The sequence below is a fragment of the Mchenga conophoros genome, linkage group LG6, assembly GCF_057382185.1.
Source record: "Mchenga conophoros isolate Kocher_MC1m ecotype Shallow Benthic linkage group LG6, M_conophoros_male_GT1.1, whole genome shotgun sequence".
In the NCBI taxonomy this organism is placed as follows: Eukaryota; Metazoa; Chordata; class Actinopteri; order Cichliformes; family Cichlidae; genus Mchenga; species Mchenga conophoros.
Genome location: NC_140531.1, coordinates 6,536,735 through 6,555,513, shown reverse-complemented (window position 1 = coordinate 6,555,513; position 18,779 = coordinate 6,536,735). Strand labels below are relative to the sequence as shown.

Here is an 18,779-nt window from a genome sequence, read left to right as displayed (position 1 = left end):
GGCTCAGTACACACCCCTGTGGAGCACCAGTGTTCAGTGTGATGGGGGATGAGGTGATGCTGCCCAGTCTGACCACCTGGCGTCTGTCAGACAGGAAGCTAAGGATCCAGCTGCAGAGGGAGCTGCTCAGTCCTAGATCCTGCAGTTTCCTGTCCAGCTTCGAGGGAACGATGGTATTGAATGCTGAGCTGTAATCTACAAACAGCATTCTCACATACGTGTCTCTCTTCTCCAGGTGTGACAGGGCAGTATGTAGTGTCAGGGCTATGGCATCATCAGTGGACCTGTTGTGGCGGTATGCAAACTGTAGAGGGTCCAGTGAGTCGGGTAGTGCAGAGCAGATGAAGTCCCTGACCAGCTTCTCGAAGCATTTGCTTACGATGGGGGTCAGGGCTACAGGTCGCCAGTCGTTCAATGAGGAGATGGTGGAGGATTTGGGTACAGGGACGATGGTGGCCATTTTGAAGCAGGCTGGGACTACAGACAGAGAGAGGGAAAGGTTGAAGATGTGCGTGAACACTCCAGCCAGCTGAGCCGCGCATGACCTGAGGACGCGGCCGGGAATCCCGTCCGGACCAGTAGCTTTGCGTGCGTTCACCTTCCTGAAGCACTTCCACACATCCTCCTCAGACACAGTGTGCGCACTGACGTCATCCGTGGTGCGCACACTGTCCGGTCTCATGGTGTTCGCTGTGTCGAATCTAGCGTAGAATACGTTTAGATCCTCACACAGAGAGGCCGTGGTCTGCGGTGTGCTGGTTTTCCCTCTAAAGTCTGTGATCGTGTTTAGTCCCTGCCACATACTCCGAGGGTTGTCAAACTGTTGTTCCACCCTGTCCCTGTACTCACGTTTGGCTGCTTTGATCGTCTTCCGGAGTTGGTAATGTGCGTGTTTGTAGTCCGATGTGTTCGCGGAGGCAAAGGCGGTGTTCCGTGCCGCCAGTGCCGCGCGAACATCTCCGTTAATCCAGGGTTTTTGATTTGGGAAGGATTTGACTGTTCTGGATGGGACGACATCTTCCACGCATTTCCTGATAAATCCACAGACTGAGTCTGTGTATTCATCAATGTCTCTGGCGGCCACGTGAAACATTTCCCAGTCCGCGTGATCAAAACAGTCCCGCAGCGCAGACTCCGATTGGTCCGTCCAACAGTGCACCGCCCTCCGGGTTGGAGCTTCCTGTTTCAGCTTCTGCCTGTAGGCGGGCAGGAGCAGGATGGAGCAGTGATCTGATTGGCCGAATGGGGCGCGGGGGAGGGCTTTGTACGCATCCCGGAAAGAGGTGTAACAGTGGTCGAGTTGCCGGTTTCATCGTGTGTTGAAAAGGATGTGTTGATGGAGTTTTGGTGAGACTTTCTTCAGGTTTCCCTTATTAAAGTCTCCGGCTGTGATAAACGCTGCCTCTGGGTGTGCGGTTTCCTCGCTGCTGATCGCGCTGTACAGTTCCCTGAGTGCACGGTCAGTGTCGGCTTGTGGGGGAATGTAAACAGCCGTAATAATCACTGCTGTAAATTCCCTCGGTAGCCAGAATGGCCGGCACTTAATCATCAGGTACTCCAGGTCCGGTGAGCAGAAGGATTTGACCGGGTGCACGTTCGCATAATCACACCAGCTGTTGTTGATCATGAAACACACACCACCGCCTCTGCTTTTCCCAGTAAGATCCTGTGACCTGTCCGCGCGGTGCACAGAGAACCCCGGCAGTTGTATTGCGGAGTCCGGTACTTTGTCCGATAGCCAGGTTTCTGTGAGGCAGATCACGCAGCAGTCCCGCATCTCTCGCTGGAATGAGATCCGTGCCCGAAGCTCGCACAGCTTGTTCTCCAGAGACTGCATATTAGCCAGTAATAAACTGGGTAACGGTGGTCTGTAAGTGCGCCGTCTCAGTCAAACCAGAACGCCAGATCTTCTCCCTCTGCGTCGGCGTTTGCGGCCTCCAGGGCCAGAGAACAAAGGCGTCTCAGGTGAGATGAATGGGGGGTCTGCAAACGGAGCGTCCGTGTTGCAAAACTTGAACTCCGGAAAGTTATAAGAAAGACCGTCTTTTATGTCCAGTAAGGTTTGTCGGTCGTACACAAGGAGACAAGTGCTGCTCGTGAAAAAATAAAGGAAAAGTAAAATTAAACACAGAAGAAAGCCGTTGCTTGGGGGAGCTCGCGACGAGGCTGCCATACTCGGCGCCATCTTGATCACTCTCTCAATTTTGTCTTGTTTCTATCATAGGTTTTGTTTTTGCACTTGTTTCTCTTTGCCCTCTTCTATCTTGCTTTTCCCCACACCAAGCCAGGGAAGGCGGCTACTGCCTGGTCATGTCAGAAGTCCTGACTTCTGTTAAAAGGGAGTTCTTCCCTACTGTCGCCCAATGCTTGCTCATAGGGGGTTAATTTGATTGCCTAGCGGTTTCTTTCTAATATTGCAGGGTCTTTATGTTTCAATATAAAGCATCTTGAGGGCAGTTTCACTGTAAATTGACACTTTATATGAAATTAAACTGATTAAGAAAAATGACAGTTTCAAAGTCCAGCAACTATCAGAAGAGCAATTAGGGGGAAAAAACCCAACGATTTCATAATCCAACTTTCTGTGACCTCCTGCTGTGACCAAACAAATCCACATCAAACACTGGTCACTGATCTCGCTGGTTAATACACACTCAACAAAGCAGTGACAATGACAACACTCGTTTGTTATTAAATCCATTAATCTGGCATTGTCCCAGATAAGTCAGCTCTACTTACTCCTTATAAGCAAAAAGTATATATTATTATGCAGATAAATTCACGCATGCCACTGAGTCAGAGCCCAAATCCTTCAAACAATACATTAGCCCAAAAAATGTAATCCTGAAGCTGTGCTGAAATAATCCAGAAATCACATGCACCGTACATACAAGATACACAACTACTAATCCTGCCTATTGAGAAAGGCACCAGTATACAACAGCTGCTAGCCATTGCCAGCCATTCATCAGATATTTGCTTTTTCAAAATCTAACCCTAATTTGTACAAGATGATTTTGAACTCCCTGCACTGTGTGATCCAAATAAAAGAGCAGCAATTGCTGCACCCTGACATCTTGGTTGGGCTCTGGTAAAAGATATCAGTGAGCTGAGGTTATCAGCTGTTGATACACTAAAGACTACAAAAATGGCTCCACTACTTCAGTGCAAAGGATGATACACCCATATTAGCTTTTTAAAAACAGTTTTTGACAGAACAAACATTCTGGTAAACACTTTGATCTTACATTTTAATTCTTAGGTTTTTATATTGATACAAGCTGCAAGGCTTTATAAGTGAAGCCACTGTACAGCTGTTTACCTAAACGTGACTAATGCCCAGGTCAATTAACTCAACATATTTTCATTCTTACATACAGCTCTGCTGTGTAAGTTCTAGTTTGGAGTGCAAATGCTAAACATTGTTGGAGTGGCATGAGAGTGGGTTCATGGTAACGATCCGTGAACATTTACATCCACCGAGAGCTTCAAGGTCAACTTCTTGATTGGTTGACAAAAAGCTTTAGAAGTTAGTGTGCGGTGTATATGGTCAACGTAGATTAAGTACTGCATAAGGACTTAAAACATCATGTCACATCTGACCTCTGACCTCTCCTTCAACATCAACAGATTGATCTGAAGGTCAAAGTGATAATAATGGTATACAGAGGTATACACTATATGGTATACACTATATTACTTTTTTAAAATACATTTTTGTGACTAAAGACTTAAACAAATTTCACCAAACAATGAAATGAATGCAACACATGCAGTAAATCCACATAAATAACAACAATAATTACAGACAAAATTAGGTTAAGTGTATTACATTGATTTCAACAGAGCAAATAAAAAAACTTAAAAAAAACCTTCCTGCACTACAAACTCCTTAAAGTACATTTAAGAAGAAGAAACTATCTACAAACACAACACTAATCCCTTAAAGGTACATACTGCCCTGAGAGCAAGCTACTCGGGTGGAGGTTTGCACTCTCAGAGCGCTGCATGTTGTTGCTAAACATCATTTTCTCTCATGATACAAAATGACCACAGGCGCTGTCAGATCAGTGATTCTGTGCCTAACCGTGCTTGTGGATCTGTTACTGTATGAATGACTCTGTGTGTGTGTGTGTGTGTGTGTGTGTGTGTGTGTGTGTGTGTGTGTGTGTGTGTGTGTGTGTGTGTGTGTGTGCGCCACATCATGCCTATGCCTGTGGGACTGTTTTTCTGTCTAAATATAGCAGCTCCACAGGCATCTCTCCCTGTGTGAGTGAAGCCAGATTGATTGAGGCTGGGCACTGACTTGACAAACATCTGTTTCCTTCCTCCTGGAAAAAAAATTAAAAATACAACAGCTACAGTCTCCACCAGACTCAGTTCACCTCCGTCACAAAGCATCCACCTGCCTCAGGACAGAACATGATGTCTTCTTAATAAAAAGGGGATTTATGGCAATTCAGCAAATATGCAGATATTCAGTAGAAGGTGATTGTACTGACTGAAAGCTGATCATTTTAGGGTCTTTACCTTACAATACTAAGCAGCTTGAGGCAAGCTTGAAGCTTGTTGTCTACAGTTTCTTCATGTTTTTTTATGTTATAGGGGAAATGCACATTAATTAAAACGAGCACTTAAGTCCATCATAGAAATATACCGGCTATATAGTAACGGTCATCTGGAGTCCCCGATAGGTGAACAGCCAACTTAAATGTAAAATCACGGCTCGACTTCAATGCTTGGTTCAACTTGTTTTAAGAATTTTTGGTCAACTAAAAAAAATTTAAGTTACAATTGAATATAGATATTATTATTTCTGACAGCTGCAGCAGAGGGAAAACGTGGAGCAAAGGGCCAGCCAGCTGGGAGTCAAACTAGGAAGTGCTGAAGGAATTTTTGGCCATGTGATGTGGGTCCAAATTGTTTATCCAATGGCTCGATGCTTCAGTTAATTATTAGCAGATCATTCAGCGTGACTCCATTCACAACTGAAGACACAATAGCACCGGGCAGTGAACAGAGTTTAAAGAAAGTGTAAGACAACAGCACTACAGCAGTAATTCCTGTTTTGTAGAGAGAGAGAGAAAGAGTGAAGAAATAAGAAAGTCTCTGATTGGACTGAGAGACTAACTGCGTGACCAAAGCGCTCCGCAGATATGGATCAGTTAATTTGATGGAGGTAGTCCAAGTATTGATGAAATCATGTCCACTTCTGGTTTGACATTAAACCTGTAAGACTGGTGCTGGGGCGAACATTTAGCTCAATGGGAACAGGGGAATAATAGCGCATACATAATGCCAGATATGCCCTAATGCATAATAAGTGACTTAAATCAGATGTGAGGAAAGAGTCAAATTGAAAATGTAAGAAACAGGGATTCTTGCAACAGTGCCTTTTACAGGAAATGACAGAGGAGTCCGGCTTAACATGTGTCAGATAATGGAGAATAGAAGCTCTCAAAGGTAACAAAAAGCACAAAACATTTTAACAGATATTCTATTTAAGCAGCAGCAACTCTGCGTTCACACTGCAGTATCAAGTGTCACACCTCAAATATTTGGCATCGTGTTGACAAAGATTTGACAACAAAAAGGCTGCATTAATTTTATTATCTGTGAAAAATATGATCTGCGCTGTCTCCTTTGAAGTGTGAACAAAGAATATTTAACCTTTTAAATGCTAAATACTTGAGATCTGTTTTTAGAAAAAATACATATTCACTCCTCATAAAGCTGTGTTCTTTGTACGTGAAAGTTTGCGCTGTGACTTTTCTGAGATTAACCGAAGCGCTTGAACTCCTCAACTATCGAGCACCTCGACATTTTGGATAGTTTTTCATCCCACTGCATCTGCCTTAGTGTAAAGGTCATCAAGTGGATTCTTACATTTTAGCAAAGTCAGCAGTCTGAGCAGTTCTCCCAAACAAACATCAGTGTTACTTTTGAACCTTTTTGACACGTAGGGTTCTTTCCTTTTCATTACCCTTTGAGTGAAACGAATTATTTTAAACGTCACAAGAAAAATTGGATTTAATCTTGCACTTTTATCCCAAGTGTTACCGGCTATGATGGTTGATATCATGCAAACTACTGTTATTATTGGGTGATTCAAAAAGCTTATTTGACACAGACTTACATTCAAAACTAATTTACTCACATTTGTTATATGGCTACTATACAACAGATGTGCAATAAAAAAAGTGATAAAGACTATATGAACTCCTCCCATGCTTAATAATCAGTGTCATGGACGACAGAGATGAATCCTAAATGGCCTAAAGAATAATCAGTCTCAGGATCTATAATACAGTGGAACCCCGACTTACGAAATTAATTCGTTCCCGAGGGTCTTTTGCAAGTCGAAAATTTTCGTAAGTCGAAGCACCCATCGCGCGTTTTGACTGAGGCGATGCTGAACGATAGGCTATAGGCTGCTAACTAGAACAACAATACGTCGTTCAAGTGGAACAGCAAAGCGCAAGTACGGAAGCTAAGGGGTTGTCACATGATTTGGAAGGCATTGTAGGCTCAGCCAATCAGAGCCAGCTTATTTCGTTACTCGGGCATTTTGCTGTAACACGGGCAAAAATATTGCCATTCAGTGCCTTCGTAACTTGAATTTTTCATGAAACGGGGGATTCGTAAGTCAGGGTTCCACTGTAATTGTAAATTGGCTACTTTGCAGATTCCACCTATCGCATGTTACTTTTAGAACGTAGCTACCATGATAAACAAGGGACCACTGTATAGATATTTTAAGGCTGTCAAACCTCTCACTATACACTGTATACACTTTTCTCAGACAGGCATGAACATTTTCACACTTTTCTCTTGTAGAATGAAACCAAAGATCAAACCCTGTTTTCGGGTCAAGAACATGGGAATAGAGCAGCTGCCAGAGAATTTAACATTAATGAATCAATGGTACGGAAGCAGAGGAAGCAAGAAGAATGAGTTGAGTAAAGTTTGATTTATCTGACTGTTTTGTTTCGCTTAATGCGCCTTATAATCCGAAAAATATGTTAACTTCTACCTTCCTTTAGCATGTCCAGAAGAACAACTTTTTGTGTGCGATGGTTAGCATCTTCCTCTGCCTTTTGGGTGCTACCGCAGGTGCCTTTGACGGTGCAAAACATTTCGTGGCCATTGTTGTGTTTGTTGGGAGAAAACTTACAAACATACAGTACAGTACTTCAGAGTCACACTGCTAGTGATCGATTAGACAAGCTGAACGCATTCTGTACTGTACAGGAGACACGGCACGAAGGAGACTGATTGACAGTGGTCTACAGCCAATCAGGACGCAGAACACAATGTGATGTAAAAAACCGAAACAAACAAAAAAAAGCATGCAAAATTGCACAAAAAAACTAATAGAAACAGCGAAGCCGCGAAAGGTGAACCGCGTTATAGCGAAGGACTACTGTATTGTAAGACCACATCAAATTCAGATGAATCCCCAAAAGTCCATGTGAAAAGTCCATTGCTAAATTCATGCATTTTTGTTATGACTGTTATAGTGATACTTTTTCTTAGGGGTGTATGTATGTGGCAATCAGCACTAATGAGTTCACCTATCTTATTTTGAAAGTATCCAATGTCCTAAATTCAGTACTAGTTTCTCACTGTAACACCAATGTGTAAAGTAACACTGTACAGAGCTTCCTGCATGGCCTCTCACAATAACCATGGCACTGTTAGCACAGGTCGAAAAAGTGGGTCAGCCTCTCTGGCCCATTTCTCAACCGGTTTAGGGTCTACCTGCAAGGCAGAAATGTCTTTGTCCCAAATGTGAAACTCTGACAAAGTTACATCTGGGATCCCTCTGGGATCAATCCCTGGCCCCTTTTTATTCCAGCTGTACTGTCATGTCATCAATGACACTCAGGCATTACACATTGCTCCCAAACATAGACTTGTGTCCTCTCCAATTCAAGTCCTAATGCTGAGCATGATGGATAATTTCTACAAGAGCTATTTATTTTAGTTCCCAAAGCTGAGCTACAGAATGCAAAAGACATAGTTTAGCTATTTATGAATAAATTATTTTCCATTTGAGGAAAAGAGTTACATACAACTTGGTATTGCAACCAGTGGGTAACTGACCAACTTTCTGTGTTACAGGGTAAAGACTAACATTGCCTTGAACCATCACGCAAACATTCTTTATTTTTCTACTACACTGGGCCTTGATGCAGACTCTCAGTTTGTCATTTAAGCCAACTTTACTCTGATTGGCTACCCCTTAGAAATATGTTTAAAAAGCATGCAGTTAAAGCTTATGTTCTCACAGCAAAACTTATGAATTTGAGAGGACAATACTAAGGGCATCAATTACATCATGACGACTCAAAAGTAGAATAAAATGATCTAAAATAGAGTTTTAAAGCATGCATTTATGGACTACTTTCATATAAGCTAAAACATCATTATTTGAAACATGTTTAATACAAACAACCAGCAATGTAACATATATTGATGACAGAAAAAAGAAAATTTAAATAAAAATATGTAGGAAAAGTATCATATTAATTCTAAAATAGACCCATGTTAAATTACTCTGGATATCCATGTCTAGACTGAATTTAATAAATGAATAATGACTGATGAAGAAATGACTAATGAAGGGTATGTATGTCGTACCTTTTCTGTGGAACACAGCATTGAGGAAGTCTTGAGCCTGTCTCTCCAGTCGGCTGATCCGAGACTGCTCCTGTTTGAAGTCTTCACACTCCGACAGCACGTGGCTGCCTCCACCGTTCTCCACGCTGTGCTCCTACACAGACAAACACGCAGAGACCAACGAGTGAGTAAAGGTTTGGTGTGAAAGAAACTAATACCCTCACACTACCACCACATTATGCCACTAGCATTTTTTCATTATGATTGTTTAAACATGTCCAGCTCTCAATGTCGACAATTCTCCGACAGTTCTGTGTCAACAGAAGATGGGTTGCACAGCGGGGACAAGCAGACTTCTCCATACGTTGGCCTTTTTTATTTATCTTGGCAAGCATAGTATGCATTTATATTGCATTTTCCTAGTCTTATTGACTACTGAAAATATTGCAGGGCAAGCCATACACACACACACACACACACACGTTTTTATTAAGATGACAATAACATAACACTACAGGGAGAAGTGGTGGCAGGACACGTCTTCACTTCCCCACTCACTCACTCACTCACTACTACTACTAATGGCTCAGCCGCTGTGGAGTAAAATTAGGATTTAAAAATTGCCGGGTGATTGCATCAAATTTTTCTTATTTGACAAATGACTGCAAGTGGTTGAGCGTGTGGTAGCTTTAAATGCTGGGTGACCAAGGCAATCGAAACAACAAACAACCGTGGTTGACTTGGGAGTGACTGTCGTCACTCTCAGATTACAACATGTTTGCAAATAATTTTGCTCTAATTTAAGAGTGGCTATGTTACTGTGTGGCTGTTAAATCACCATCATGTAGCATCTACATCGCACTGAGTATTTCTTCTTCAGTCACCTTTCTCACTCACTGTGTGTTAATAGACCTCTCTCCCTTGAATCATACTTGTTATTAGTCTCTGTCTCTCTTCCACAGCATGTCTTCATCCTGTCTTCCTTCTCTCACCCCAACCAGATGGCCCCGCCCCTCCCTCAGCCTGGTTCTGCTGGAGGTTTCTTCCTATTAAAAGGGAGTTTTTCCTTCCCACTCTTGCCAAAGTGCTTGCTCATAGGGGGTCGTATGATTGTTGGGTTTTTGTCTTTATGTATTATTGTAGGGTCTACCTTACAATATAAAGCACCTTGAGGTGACTGTTGCTTCAGAATTTATCAGTTAATTGGTGTATTCTCACAAACAGATCACATGTGCTTGACCCCATTTAGTTGTAACTGAGAGCAAACTAATTTCTAATCTTGCATGTGATCTACAAACACTGTTTTCCCCAGTCTGACTGAAGGGAGGCTCTCTTTAATCCAAACCACTAACTTTTCCAGGATATCGAGGCCTTTAGATCCTTACAGTACAATAGAGAGGAAATTTGAGTGCATGTATGCGTCTGTGTGCATGAGTGGTAGGAAACAAAGGAACTTAGATGAGAAAAGCTTTCTCCAGTCTCTGTTCTCTTTATTTTAACCCCTCAGCTCTCTTTCTGCTGGTGGTTTGCATGGCTTCAGATCAATGAATCGATGGTTCCCGCCCACTGAAGCTCCTCTGGCATCTTGCAAACAAGCAGAGGGTAATAATGGCGAGACAGGGAGAGCACTTGAAACCCTAACATATTAATAAAAACCTGTATTTGAGCGTAGAAGACGAATGTAATTGAGGTGCCATGGTTTGCATTATGTGAGCGGCTAACAGTTATTGAGTATTTAGAAAATATGGTGGAAAAAATAAACCTTCTGGAAACCCTGCAAGGTTTTGTGTAATTGATTTTACTCCGATAACTGCTTCAGTTTTTTTATTCATATCTTATCTGTGATTATGCTATTACATGCACAAGTGAGCTCTGGCAACGCAGCTACTGTTAGCTACTGCTACATGGCTTCATGCGCAGAGAAAGGCAGAGGCCAATGGGGGCTCGGAGATGGTAGTGAGTGGTGGAAAAATGGGGATGTTTTTAGCAGACAGATGGTCGACCCTGGGGGTCGGACCAGGGTCAAGTTGAAAAACAAGCAACAATGTATGTCTGACAGAAGGACGCCCCCTCCTAACTTCCTTCCCTTCCTTGTTTATTCTCACATACCTTTCTTTCATACATGTGTCCACATATACATTAGGTCAACATCCCAAAAAGTACTTACCCTGAGCTAAATAGGAACAAAAAAAATAAAATAAAACGAACAAAAACAAATGAAAAGACAAAAAGTCTGCTAATGAACACTGTGACAGGCATTAAAGCTATAAGATGATTTCTTATAAATTATTGTGCATATTTTAGGCTTCAGTGTCCCTCCCCCAATCAACTGCCCTCATAGAAATGCATTCAAAAGCATATGATAATATTGATATGTTAATTAACAGAACATATGTGACTCATCTCTTATTACAGCCTCCAGACTAACAAGTCGTTTCTACTTTCTTCTGATATTTAAAAAAGAATTTTTCTTTTCATCCACATCACCCCCTACGGTGTTTATAATGGCGACTGTGGTGATAAGAGAGCGGAGGCCACATGCAACAAGGGAGCCCATTTGGAATCATCCAGAGACTGTTGAGGGCCCCGTAGCATCCTTGCTCTTTTTGTTCCTCATTTTTAAGTGCAGCGGAGGGCGGTAACAATGAATGGCCGCAAAACACGAAGGCCTTCTGCACAGCAGAATGAGCAGAAGCACGATGAACACATGCTTGGATTTGTATATATTAAATAGAAGCTTGTCCAATAAACTCATTATTATTCTGTTCAGGATGCTTTTTGTTGGGCTAAGAAACTGTGAGGGTGTACCAGCATCTAGGCTACTGTGGGAGACCAACTAATTTACAATCATGTCAGCATCCTCCTCCTCCTTCCACACACACACACTCACTCACTCACCTCCAAATCATTATGTCACAGTCCTTTTATAGGCTAAATTGGGGTCAAGACCACGGATGGTTAAACAACACAAATAACAAGTAGTGCACCAGGAGGAGGAGAGAGACAAAGATGTGGTATTTTTCAATAGAAAACTTAAAACTGGCAGTGAACTAAAATACAGAACACGTGGACAAAGAAAATGAGCTGCTTCATGAAAGTAACATAAGTGCTGTATCAGGCAGAGAGCAGTATTCACCTCTGTTAGCGACAATGTTAGCGAGGAAATAGCTAATTGAAACGCACATCATGTTTTATTTTTTTAAAATTTGTACAACACTGCAGTGAAACATTCCCCTTCTCCACACTCACAGCACGCATTCAGTGGAACATGTTGTTATACATTATTCAAGGCCTTTACATCTTATTTGTAAGCCTTAGATAATAAAAGTGTGTTCTAATACACATCTTATATTGAGGGCCGTTTAAAAATGTAAACGTTTTTTTCCTTTGGACAAAAGCTGCAATTATTAAGTTGGGTGCAGGGATGGTGGTGTGGTTTGCCTCACAGCAAGAAGACCCTGGGTTGAAACCCAGTGAGTTGGGGTTCTCTACAGGTACTCTGGCTTCCTCCCACAGTCCGAAGAAATGCATGGGGTTAGGTTACTTGGTGACCTAACCCCATGTGTAAATGTAGCCGTCTAGCTCTATAACACCTGTCCAGGATGTATCCTGCCTCTCACACTATGACTGCTGGGATAGTCTCCAGCATCCCTTTGACTCTTAACTGGATATGTGGAAGAGAAAGGGTGGGTATTAAGTTATCTATTTGTATCTTGCTCTCCTAACTAATAATTAATGTGGTTAATTCCCAGTAACCACATCTATGAAAACAAATAAAAACTTAAAAAAATGTTTTCCTTTGCACTCAAAGTATGAAATAAATAAACCCAGCTATGCCACAGCACAATTACACAGTTACACATTATAAAATGTAGCCCCCACCCATCACCCCCCATATTCTGTAGTCTGCTTATTCTTTGAAACAAATTGTTCAATCGAGTGTGCTGCTAAAAAGCTAACATTAGTTTATTCAGGTGAAAACAAAACCTAATGTAACTCCATATTATATAAAAAAAAACCCTGCTCCATTTACATCAGGCACCTTCGTGTTGTGAGGTAAAAGTGATACCACCCAGCAGCTTCTGAAGAGTTGTGAAATCACAGCCATGTAATTAGAATGAGAGGGTCTTATCTAAAAGGGAGACTGAACTGCACCTACCTTGACTTTCTCACGTCTTAAGCAGCAGAAGAGACAGTTTTCATCAAAGGACCAGTCAGACACCTCCTCTGGCTCGCAGTCTGCATGACAGAAAGTATGCAATTAATGACTAACTCAAACTCCCATAATGCTCAGGATCTCATAAGTTGACTGATGTGCTACCCGGGAGCAGAATCTGTTAGTGTAACAGTAGAAACAAAGAGCAAAACAACGTGGTGAAGGTTTAATGTGTGTTTTACTTGATTTGCGAGGCGCTACTACAATTATTCAGTTTGAATATCCAGGTGCAGATCATTAGCGAGGTGTATATGAATCGAGGGAGAAATCCAGACTGATAAGCCGAGAGAGACTGACAGCTCAGGGACCACCACCCAGATCAACAACAGCAATAAAGTGATTCACTTTTAATTACAGTGACTGACTAAATTCCAGCGATTCAGTCCACAAGCATGCCGTGTAAAAATGAACCACACCTGTGACTGACAGATAAGCTCAATCAGGTATCAGGCACATTATTGCCTTAAACCTCCAAAAGCAGCGTGGACGTCTTTGTGCATATATCTGGGTCAGTTTGAGAGATTCACGCCCTGAAGCCGTCTTCACAAAGAATGTCCAATTTCCAAAACTGATTTCTCTTAAATGTGTTTTTCTGGATGACAAAGTTCACTGGTGTCTCCCTGTAGTTTTATGAGCTTCCAATCATTAAGCCAAAAATCCTGACAGACTCTCTGCCTCTGCAGGTGTTTTACTCTGCTCTAAATTCACATTTCAAAAGAGAATGTAACTGATCAAATACACACGAGCATTGTGGGCAATTAAGAGAACCACAAAATCACATTTAAAGCAAATCTGAGCAGCTAAAGATATATTTCTACACTTGTATAGAAATATAATGCATTTCTCTACTATAAATGCAAATGTGTCAGCACAAAAATTTATGTTTACAGAAAATTCTGGTTGCAAAAATGGCGACGTGTGTAAACACTCTTATATTTATACAGAACAAATTAGCTGCATGTTACTATTACTTTTCACTTAACATTTATAATTAATTATTTGCTGTTGGAGGCTTGACTAGTTTTACTTTTTGTTGTTGTTGTTTTGTTGTTCTGTGCACAGAATGGGCAGATATTACTGGGTGTGTGGTTCTGATCTCATCTCAGGCTGATGGAGAGGTGGAAGCTGAAATCAAAATATCAAGTTTTGTAATTTTAAACATGTATGACATAAACCATAAAAGCTCCATATAATCCAATTAAAAACAACAACAACCTCTGATCAGTGGTTTCTCATATCAATAATAATCCTGTGATTGTCCTCTTATGATTAAATGATGATTGATTTAGATGATGTCAGCAGCAGAAATACATTTTTACCAACATAGCACCTTCTGAGCTGAGGACACTGGCTACAGCTGAGCTGTTGCCATGGTATTACACCTCCATTTAAAACAATATATATATATATATATATAGGAGGGAAAAGGAGGGACGAGTCAGCTCCACAGAGAGACAGAACAATATCAGAACATCCTGTGAACATGAAGTGTGTGCCAATTCAAAACTTCCCATCTCCAAAATGACACCTTTTCAGCAACTAAGCAAACACGCTGAATCTCAGGTGAAAGTGCTTCACAAAGTGTTACGCCGTGAGAATTTATTCCTTAAACTGTGAAAATCTGATAAATGTAAGGTGTATGATGTTCATTTTAACATCACACAGGGATGCCTGCAGTTCTGCTGTGATATATCTGTAGCACAAACTGCTTTGCTTTAATGCATTTGTTTCCATATGTATAGGAATGCCCTCGGTCTCATCAAACAACTCGATATTTCTTGTTCTTGATTCATTTGGGGTTTTTTCTTCTCGCGTCACTATTACCCAGTCATTTCAAGACATAAAGCAGTAAAATCTCTGTTTTTATGTAATTTCCTTAATTGTGCAGTATTGTCCTTAAAGAAAGAAAAAAACCTTCATCTTTTGCAATTTTAGAAAAATAGCAGGATGGAACCACCTGATTTATTTAGGTCCAAATGAAGAGCAACATTTAAAAACAAAAACAAATCAAAAAACAGTAGAATATTAAAAAAATATGTTGATGCTCATCTTTACTGCTGCATTTAACACATACAGAAATGTAAATATATACAGTCCACTCTGACATAATAAAGAAACCATTTGTACATGACCTGAAGCCATGTTCAGCAATTCTACCCTGTCCCGTCTTGTTACTGTGATGACCCCTCCCCACTCTGTTTGTTCGTGTTTCTGTGTGGGAGGAGGGCAGAGTAGCAGAGGTGGGTCCATAGGGGAGCCACACCTGGCACCGCTCCAGTGACTGCTTTATCAGAGGGCCGGGTTTGCACAATCCATCTCTCTTCTCCATTTGTTGGGTTTATGGCTTGCATGCATTTCCACTCATCCTTGCACTCTTTACACTGCTGATACAGATAATCTACATTTTATTCACAGTAAGGTCAATTTGATTAAAGGAATCGTATTTATTTCAATTTCCTTCTTTGTGTCGACTGTGAGCTGGCATACGTGCTGGGAATAGATGTTTCTGCAACAAGCTAATATCGGCAACTGTGTCCATCCATGCCTTTAACTTTCTATCTTTTTTTTTCTTTTTCCTTGTTTGCCATTTATGAGCATGAAAAGAATAATAAAAGAAAGAAAGGAAAATCTTTATATTTATATGGATATTTACAGGATACCTTTGTTTAATAATCCCAAACATGAAAAACAATAATATTTGAGCTATAAATGTGAATATATTATTAACTTGTATTTTTTTCACATTTATAGTTTGACAATAACTGAAAAACAAAGCAGGGCAAAACAGAGCACACGAGGGCAGGCGGGCAATGGCAAGTGACAAGCAGATGACATTCCAGGAGTTTTTGTTTGTTTCTTTGTGCCATACCATGACCTTCCATTACTTTGTAAGATTAGAAAATCAATAATCCAATTTGTTTGAGTTGCATAATCCCTTACAGTGAACATCAAGTCTGCAATCAGTTTTGTAAAAGCTATATTATTTGTTTTGAGGCGACGCAAAGCACTCCCTTTGCACTTGATGCCTCGGTGTAATCGATTACAAAGAAGGTTTAAAAATGGATTTTCACGCTGCGCTGTACTGAACAAGACAACAGGCTGCCAAAAATGAAATATCTGAAGATGAAAATATAACCAATAGGATTTGGAGTTAAAGAGTAACTAAATCCCAACCGCTGCTTTTCTGTCCCCTCTGGCTAACAGTTTAATCTGCTTCACCTCGCGATCACACCCTACAGCAGAGTAAGACACACAAGTAAGATCCGGTCAGGAGGAACACCAGCATGCTTCTTTAAGAAGAACCTGTTCAAATCCTATAAATAGGGTCTGCTAGTTTTCCCCTTTTTTAAAGTGTGTGTGCAGATATGTGCCTGAAATCTCCAGCTTCCCATCATTTTCCTGCGAGACGTGCAGACGATTCAGTTACTACTCTCTCGTTTTCTTTGTGCATCTCTGTCTCCGGGACGGGAATGAATAAGGTCAAAGGTGAGCTGTGCTTGAACCCCATGGTTGTGCCACTTACAGTATCCCTGGGAATGCGCCAATTAAGCTCCAGTCCCACAGCTAGCTTAACCCCCACCCCACCCTAACAGTATTCAAGGTATTTGTGAGTGTGTGCAAGTAGTAAACACAAAGGCGATACTGGCACAGTTGAGAGGAAGCTTTCAGTGTGTGTGTGTGTGTGTGTGTGTGTGTGTGTGTGTGTGTGTGTGTGTGTGTGTCTGCTCAGCTCTCGGCTTGTTTACATGCACATAATCAGCTCAGCATACCTGAGCCTGAGCAGCCTACTTTCGTAAACGTGACAACTGAGAAAATGCAGGTTTCTTTGAGATTAAGAGATACACGGTTTCCAAGCTACCGCAGATGTGATTTCTCTGTAATGTACATCTATGCTGTTTAACGTGAGCTTGTATATCTTTGCATATCTTAGTGTATGCCCCTCAGCACCCTGCATAATTATGTTTATATGTTTGGTTTTGTGGACAAGATTACAGCGAACCACTGACCAAAAAACAGGAAAAAAACATGGAAGCTACCGGCAACTATTGCAATCATCAGACTTCAGCTTCACTTGCTCTGAATCACGTAGCAGCGCCTTCTTTCTTAAACAGACCTTTAACATTTCTGACATTTTGATCGCAGGCTGAGAAAGTTTTCTGCGCCCACAGGACTCAAATCAGTAAATATATAACTCTAAATTGAGAGCTGGCTGACTTCAGCTTTAAACAGAAAGTCTGGGAAACACAAAGGAGGGTGAGGGCCCTTTGAGGGAAAAGAATTCATGAGACAGCATTTTGTTTGGGTTTTTTTTCCTCTTCAAGTCACAAAGATTAACTTTTGCTAGGCGTTTGTGTTTTTACGTGAGGGAGGCTTCACTGCTGCCTCATGTGCCACCTTTACTTGGGAGACAATGTATATATGTGTGTATGTCTGCGCACGAGTGTAACGCATGATTGAAAATGACATGCCCGAAATATTCCAAAAATGCTCTAAGTTGGTGGGGGATGGGTCACATGACACCAGAACGCCATGTTGACCTTGTTTTTTCTGAGAGTGCATGTGAGAGAGTGAGCCGGGCAGCCTTCCTTCGCTTTAGTCACGTGATATTTATGAGAACATGTAACAATTGGGTTTTGCTGATGTAAAAACTAATTTTGTAATTCCTATAAGTACTGTGAGTGTTGTGCATGGGGGAAGAGGCACAGATGATAGAATACCTGAATGCAAACACACCACCTGTGTTTATGGCATCCTGAGTTTCAGAATGTGAATGAAAGCAGTCATCACACAGACAATGCTGTGCAACCACAAATATACTTCATAAATTTACATATGCACTGGGGTTCACCAGTTTGGATGACAGACTGGGGAACCAGCATATGATTGAGCGCTGGAAAATGTGTACACTGTGATTGTTTAACGCTTCTTCCACTAAAGCAGGGGTGTCAAACTCCAGGCCTCGAGGGCCGGTGGCCTGCAGGTTTTAGATATCACCCTGGGTCAACAGACCTGAATCAAATGATTAGTTCATTACCAGGCCTCTGGAGAACTTCAAGACATGTTGAGGAGGTAATTTAGCCATTTAAATCAGCTGTGATGGATCAAGGACACATCTAAAGGCTGCAGGACACCGGCCCTCGAGGCCTGGAGTTCAACACCTGTACACTCAAGGCAGGTCTGAAGGAAAAAGGTGGTCAAACCTAGTGCTAGTAAAGCATACCTAATAAAATGGCATCTAATTCTTTGTGGCATAGATTCGACAAGGTGCCGGAAAGATTCCTCAGATGTTTTGGTCCACCTTGACTTGACAGCATGACACAGATCTGCAGATCTATTGGTTGCTCATCCGTGATGCAAATATCCAATATTACCAGATCCCAAAGGGGCTCTACTGTAGTTCTGATCATTCAAGTAACTGGTTTTAGATTATGTGAGCTATGTGACATGGTGCTTTATTATTATAAGCAGACATCAGGACATAAAGGGACAGACATGGTGAGAAATACATTCATGTAGACTGTGGCCTTTAAATGATGCTCAGCTGGTAGTAATACATGTGAATAAAAAAATCAACATACATAAGAGATAAAGACAATGGCTCTGCTGTAACTTGGGCTATATTTATATGCAAAGTGATCACTCTCCTTTTTTTTGATGGATTCATTTGGGAAAAAGAGATTGTGCCGAAGGGATATAAACAATAGCTAAATCTTCTAACAAAATTTGAAGAGGCGAATATTTGAATATTCTACAACTAAAAGCATCTAAGATGACAGAAGAAAAATCTCATAAAGGTTCAAGTAAAGGTCAAAAGACCTGGCATGTTGGATTTTATGAAAAAGAGGAATGACTGCATACACCATAATATTATTTTTATATTTTAATACAGATGTGCAGATCCACATTCAAGTCAGCATGAAGACACATCTGCAGGGTGGTG

At 41.3% G+C, this 18,779-nt stretch overlaps 1 protein-coding gene across 1 annotated transcript in view; it reads right to left on the bottom strand.

The window, feature by feature from the left end:
- The window catches only part of lcor (ligand dependent nuclear receptor corepressor), a 78,961-nt gene that overhangs the window by 14,759 nt on the left and 45,423 nt on the right, over positions 1-18,779 (bottom strand). Inside the window, exons 3-4 of the mRNA XM_085278564.1 lie at positions 12,782-12,861; positions 8,644-8,776 (exon numbers count right to left, since the gene is read on the bottom strand). Of these exons, the coding sequence (XP_085134690.1) occupies positions 8,644-8,776; positions 12,782-12,861 (213 nt within the window). The remainder of the gene's footprint in view (positions 1-8,643; positions 8,777-12,781; positions 12,862-18,779) is intronic.